The sequence below is a fragment of the Phytophthora ramorum genome (assembly GCF_020800215.1).
Source record: "Phytophthora ramorum isolate Pr-102 chromosome Unknown Phyram_PR-102_s0009, whole genome shotgun sequence".
In the NCBI taxonomy this organism is placed as follows: domain Eukaryota; phylum Oomycota; class Peronosporomycetes; order Peronosporales; family Peronosporaceae; genus Phytophthora; species Phytophthora ramorum.
The window spans coordinates 352,286-359,377 of NW_027150655.1; the positions used below are offsets into that span (position 1 = coordinate 352,286).

The 7,092-nt window shown below is 56.0% G+C and overlaps 1 protein-coding gene across 1 annotated transcript in view; it reads right to left on the reverse strand.

Moving 5' to 3' along the window:
- Positions 1-79: 79 nt before the first annotated feature.
- The window catches only part of KRP23_9842 (Anti-sigma-I factor RsgI3), a gene marked incomplete at both ends in the record, with an annotated part of 31,841 nt that continues 24,828 nt past the window's right edge, over positions 80-7,092 (reverse strand). The window contains one exon of the mRNA XM_067895448.1: positions 80-7,061. Within this exon, the coding sequence (XP_067741664.1) occupies positions 80-7,061 (6,982 nt within the window). The remainder of the gene's footprint in view (positions 7,062-7,092) is intronic.

The window sequence follows — 7,092 nt, forward strand, 5'->3', positions numbered from 1 at the left end:
TGTAAATCCTCACACGGTGTTGATACTTCGATGACAATCTTCATTAACCTGGAATGTATTCACATATGCTCACAAAAGTCTACGCAGCGATGGTGGAGGCTGTTGCAAGTGCCGGGCCTTCGCCAAGCGTGGAATCGCCACTAGCGATGACGCGAACGGCGTATTCTCTCCCAGGCACCAGGTCCCGGATCGTATGCGCGCGCAGCTCAAAGCGCGAGATTCGCCACGCCTTGGCTTCGTACGTCGCAGGAAGCTCACACGCGCTGGGACCAGGGTCCGTTGGGGCGACAGTGATCGAGTTGAGCGTTCTAGACACGACCTTCATCACGCACCGCAGTGTCGAACTCGTGGTTGCAGTAGTCGGGGAATCCGCGACGACAAAATAGTCGTTGTCGTTCAGCACGTTCATCAACGACGTCGAGACTGTCAGCACGCCCCCGGCTGTCAATTTCTGGGCGCACGACTCACACAGCGCGGGGCTCGACAGGTCTGCGCTTTCAAAGACGCCGCTCTTGGCTGCCAAGTTCAGGATGTCCGGCTTTAACGCGTTGGCGACTGCAGTCGCGGTACTCAACGTTTGCCGAGCTATCGGAGCGGCCAGCTTAGCGGAGCATTCGTTAGTGACAATGACGTTTTGGCTATTAAGATCCACGCGTCCTTGGCCCCGTTTTTCGTCGAGACCAGGGCCATACGCCGTGCGCTGCGCAGTCACCGACACTGGAGCAGGATTCGAGCACGTTTGGTCACCAGAGTCCCAGAACAAGAGCCCGATATCCACAGGAGACGTCGCCACGGCCTCGTTTTCCACAACATCGTACCCCCCAGCAGGGACAACGACCGCTTGAGGGAACCGTACAGTGTATGTACGCCCAAAGTCGTACACCGCCGAGCCATCTCCTTGCGTTGCCAGTGTGGCTCCAAGGGTTAGTAGTGGTGTTTGCAACGTGGTCACCGTGTTCGTTGGGTCCACGCAGGCCAACTTTGCCCCTCCGCTGGCCTTGAGAAGAGTGAACTTCGTATTCGCGCTGGCAAGGGCTGCATTAGTTACCACGATCGTTTGCGTCTCGACGTTCTCACCGCATTGACTGGTAAACCCTGCGCCAAAGTCCCACTCGACACGGTACTGTTTCGTGTTGCTGTCGTCGCTGCGTGGAGCAGTCCACACCACCAGCACCCCGTGGGAATTATCAATCATCTTCGATCGAACACGCAGCGATCTCGGAGCAAGAGGTGGTCGTGCCACGAGCAGCAAACCGCTCGCATCCGTGGCTTCCTGGAACGGTCCAGAGCCTACGCTGTTGTACGCTGCAACTCGTGCGTGATAAGTTCCGGCGGTCGTGAGACCGTCGATAACGTACGCAAACGGTAGCCGCCCGGCATGCAATTGAGCTCGACCCTTCCGTTGTTCTTTGATCGTGACCCCAACATTTGTGGTCGTCGTGACTGCAATCGGAGGAATGTCACCTTGTGCTGTGCTGAACTCGATCGTCAGTCCTTTAGCGCTGGCAATATCAGAGCACACGGTCGTCTGTGCAGTGTCTCGGAAACGAACATTAACATAGCCAACGACACCGAGAGCTGTGATGGCTCTGGCCAGTGTCGTGGCATCAGCAGTCCCCGAGATGGAAGTTGTCTCGACACCCAGCAGCTTCAGCTTGAAATCCATCGTAGCGGTGACAGCTACGTTTCCAGTTGAGATGCACACGAGTGTCTGTAGTTCCGGTTTGGCGTCGATAGCTCCGCGTGCTGCCACTGTCGTGGCAAGTCTCGGCACGCACGTAGTCAGTTCTGCAGTGGTGCAAGCCAACAAGTTCATACCCGAGACCTCGAGCTTGTAGCCGTAGGGCTGCGTCGCAAGAGCCGATCGCCACCGCTTGTGCTGGTCTCCTCCGTATCTGCGCTGCAAGAAAGTCACCAACCACGTGTACCCTCCTGCGGTAAGTTCACGATTCACGAGGACGTTTTCAATCGTAGGAAGCGCGACAAGCGCCGTTCGCATATCCACCGCCGATACATCGTACGGAAGTTCGGCGCTCCACTGGCCGTCAAAACCAACACGGAATGAACCAGAGAGATAATTGTTTGTCCCCACCGTCGGTGCAGATACTGTGATAGTTGCAACATCGTCTGTCACGCCTTGAGACGCCGCCTCGAGTGCATGAACCACTGCAAACGGCTTCGCAGCTGTGGCGCTTGCGCCATCCGCCCACCACTCGACACGGAATTCCGTGACGGGTTCTCCACCGTCGTGAGCTGGAGCGTCCCATTGCACCAGCAATTGGGAAGCCGACAAGCCATCAGCGCGTGCAAGACGCACTGCATCCGGTAGCTGTTCTGCGAGCTGAAGCGATGCAGGAGTAGGAGCAGTCGCAACGCCCCACCCGTCTGCATTGTGAGCTCGCACACGGGCGTAGATAGAGACACCACCGCCTGTCCCAGAGAGCGAGCTCGTGTCCAGCTCGAGCAGTTGGAAGGGAGTGACGCTGATCCGTGGAAAATAAACAGCCTGAAGCGCAAATCCATTTGCTGCTAGTGCCGGGAATACGCTCCACTCTGTGTCCTTAGAAGGAGCTGGGAACTCCACAAACGTCACGCGCCAGTCGAAGCCGTTCTTGTTGACGCTGCGACCAGCATCAGCATTGCTCACAACACTCAACGTTTCAAGCGCTGCTTTCACGTCTTCAGCAGTGGCGTCGAACGGGATCGCGGGCGTCGTTAGAGCTTGGTATATGGTCACAAAGCTGTTCTGGTCACGTTGTACAGGCTGCGCAGCGGCTGTACCTCCACTGAACGCGCTGCAGCCATTTGCGCCAACGTCGAGGATCTCCAGGATCGGCATCTTGCCACGAACTTGCACGCCCATGAACTCCACCGTGTATTCGACCGTCGCACTGATGCCTGTGGAGACTGTAAGAACGCGTTTGACACGCACGTCGTCAATTCCGGCAAAGTTTTCGAGCTCGCGCTCAAGAGCCAACATGTCACGAGCGGCATCGTTTGATAGGCCCCCAGACGCCCATACCAAGCATCCGACATCGTCGTTGAGCGACACGCCGCCGTCTCCACCTGCACCGAGGGTTAATGAACTCACTTCATCACCAAACTTCACACGGAATCCCCCCACATTATAGGCAATCGTCGCTCCGGTTACTGTGATCACGATCCGTTGAATTTCGCGCGTCACGCCTCCATGTAGTAGGTCTAGTCTCGGAGACAGACTCACGGAGGTCGTTGGGTCTTCCAGACTACCCAGTAGCAATCGCTTACTCGCCGATGTCCGAACGCAGTCACACGTCGTAGCATCATCACACAACCCACGCACGCGGAAAGTAGCTGAAGCTTCGATTGCCTCCGCTTCTGGACCAGCTTCTCCGGGTGCTCGCCCTAGACGGATGTAGTCTCCGCAGTTGATTGTCATCGGATCCACGAGCGTCACTTCGTCGGTTTTCCCTGTCGTGCCGAGCTCAGTCGCTGCACTCACAGCGGAATCGCTGCGGAAAAGTGGCAGGGGCTCGCGGCCGCCTGACGCATCGAGACGGCCGAGTAACGTGGTGATTCGCGATGAACTCAGCACTTTCCAGGGGTCATCGGGTTCGCACAGCGGAAGAATGGCAGGTCCCCGGTGCACGTAAATGGATTTGGGAGTGGTGGCTGCTAGCTTCGCTGTGGCTTCTGCGCATGCATGGTCGAGGTTGATCAGTATCGAGTTCACCACCGTGATCACTGTAGCCCGGCACGAAGAAGCGTCGTCTGGCACGTCCCCAATTGAAATTTGAGTTCCTGCGACGATCACGTCATTGAGGCGGTTGTCGAGAGCTTGCGAGAGAGTGATGGCCTTGTTTACAGTGTCGTATGAGGTGCTAGTGATCCTCGCCACACCCTTTACGACGAAGATGGTCATCCCGCTAGCTAGTTTTATGCTGGGGTTGATACAGGAGTTCACGATGTCCAAGTGCATTTTATCTGCGTTCACCGCGGTCACAACAGCTCGACAAGCGGCAGGGTGCGCAGGGCCATTTGCAGCTACCCCGACTGCGATCTGGGTACCCACGACGACAACATTTTGCAGCGTTGAGCTCAGCATCGCTGAAAGTGTGATGGTCCCGGTTGCAGCGCCGCTGTACGTTGCGATGGTGAGACCCGTGTCTGTATTTCGTAGTGGCCACGCCACACTGCCATCGAGACACACACTCACTTGTTCATTGCGTATGCGTACTCTTTCTCCACGAGAAAACTTGTCGAGTTTATCACTCCCATATCCCTGTGTACTGTCCGGCTTCAGACGCAATAGGAATGGCGAACCTACTTCGAGCGCTTGTGCTGAAGCCAATGCATCCACTTGTTTGGTCATCGTGCCGTGGAATGACCGTGAATCTACCGCGGCAAGAGAAAACGTGCTGCCCGCAGTAAATGGGCCCGTGTGGGCGACGGTCGTGACACGTGCAAACTTGGTCGTCGGTGGCAAGTCCTGCACAATCGTAGAGTCTGTAAACTTCGAATTCAACGCGGCTTCGACGCGGTAGCCGTCCACCGTGCGCCCTCCAGAGCTTAGCATCTGGTCAAACGTGATTCCCATTAGCTGCGGTGACAATGCACGGGCTTCCACGTTTGACAGAGCGAGTGGTGATCGGGTAGGCGCAGTACCCGATGCTGAAGCCAACGCGAAAGCACCAGCCCCGCGTTCATTCGCTGCTGCCACTCGTACAAAGTAGACTGTCCCCGTTTGCAGCTGAGCGATGCTGTACTGCATACGTCCACCATCCACCGATGTACCCGAACCATTTACAACTGCGGAGCCGAAGGCTAGCGGAGGCTGGCCAGGTTTAACACTCGTCACTCCAACATTTGCATCGGGGTTCGTATTCGTTAGGAGGCGGTCGTTCGCAGTGAGCAACGGGAACGCTGGAGTCGTCCGCGGAACTTGGGACGTGAAGGTCACCATCCACTTGTAATTGTTCGCGTTCACAGTCGAAAGGCGCTCAACACGGACTAACCCAACGCTTGGCAGCAGCTCTAATGCTTCTTGCATGTCGGACGGAGTCACATCCATCGGTAATGGCGTAGTACGCCATGCAGTATACAGCTTTGCGCCGAATACCGTGTCTCCAGCGTACGTTGTAGCAACTGCGCCTAGCGCACTGGCGAGCGTGCCAGGGTTTTGGAAGTTCGCTGCGTTCGCGAGAGGTAACTGGGAAGCTGAGAAAGCGCCCGGTGTTGCCGACACCAAGTAGGGCTGGTTTTTGATATACACGACGTCACCTGCAGCGATAAGCCCCGTCAGATCTTCACTCGTTTTGAGGAACGCTGCACCGTATTCAACATCCACCGTTCCAGGCAAACGTCTCAGTGGATAGCGCTCGCTGCCATCTCCAAATGATAGTGTGAAGTAGCCACCTATAATGGACCCGCTCGACGCTACCTGCTGAACGATTGGTGCTCCGAACAATGGCTCTGTTGGGCTCTGCTGATACCATTCAATCTCGTACCGCGAAACATCAGCGGAGGATTCAGGCCACGATACCAAAAGTGCGGTCCCCGGTGGCTGTGCTGTCGGGTCATTCGTAGCAGTCACTAAGCTCGGTACTCGTGGTTTTCCACGCGGCATCTCTCGTGCTGGTTGGGTTAGCACTGGATCTCCAGGACCCACCTCCCCGTTCTCAGCAAACATGCGCACATACGCCCACTGACGCGTCGTAAGTCCATCGAGAGTGTATCTGTAAGCACCGTCAGCGTCAAGTACCAGCGAGCTAACTGCTATTGTCACTTGGCCAAGCGCGTCACCGTTTGATCCGCTGTCAAACTCCGGAGATGGATCCCACTCGATCACGTAGCTCGTGACGACAGCTCCGCCAGTAAATTGTGGAGCAGCGTAACTAATCAGCAGAGACGTTGGTCCAGCGAGCGTAAGGATAGGGGCTGTTGCGATATTGAACGGTGATCTCGGGGCCGAAGGAGTTTCAAACGGCACGCTCAACGATGTTGGGGCTGTCAAGCGTCGAGGACCATACCCCAGCGCATTGTAAGCTGCTACGCGGGCGTAGTAGGTCGCGCCAGGAGTCAGTCCGTGAATGACGTATTCGTAAGGAACAGGAGTGGTTTTGGCATCCACGACGACTTGCCCACAGTTTGTTCTCCCACTTACAACCACATTGTTGATTTTTGCAGGACAATACGTGGCACCATTGAGACTCCCCACCTGAGTAGTTGGCGTTATGGTAAGCGTAACCTTACCACCCGAAGCGTAGAGGCGACTCGTTGAAGTCAACGCCGGCACAACACCAAGCTCACTCAGGAATGTGATTATCCATGTGCACTGATTCTTGGTCACGCAGCCGTCCCGCGTGACGTCAACGTCTCCAACATTCGGCAAATTGCGTAGCTCCCGTTCCATGGCTTCTGCTGAGGCTGAGGCGCTCAATGCCGACGTGTCAAAGATGTCTTGGATTTGGCAGTATATGCATCCCCTTGTATCGAGTGAGAGGTAAAACGATCCAGAGACGCTACCAGCGGAACTCGACGCTGTGCTGATAGTTTGGATCTGCGGCAATGTGCTCGCAAACGCTTTCGTATCGATCCATTCGACCAGATACTTGGTCACAAGCGAGCCACCGTCCCCGTTCAAGTCTGTTGTAGGGGAGATCATCGGCGGTGGGAAAAGCACCCGAAGTGCGCTTACGCGTACGTTTGGGTCATCTTCATCCTCAGGAGTCAGAACAGTCAGCACCACGTTCGGAGATGGCGGTGGGTCGCTAGAAGTGATCGGAGTAATGGCAATGCTGTCGCTTGGCGCGCCATAGCCTAGTGAATTGTGCGCCGTCACCCGCACGTGAGTGGTGACACCCATGCTTAGTCCCGTTGTCAACTGGTACTCGTACGTTTCCTGGGCATCAAGAGCCAACGTCTGGCTCGAGATGATGTCTGCACAACCATGGCCCGCCACTACGGTGATTGTAGATGCAGTGGGCACTGTGGGCGCTACTTGGAATTGGCACGAAAGTGTTCCAGCGTCTACCATAATCCAGTCACCAGCACTAAGGCCCAGCGTAATTCCCACCCCTCCACTGACAGATAATACATTCGAAGCTAGAGCGG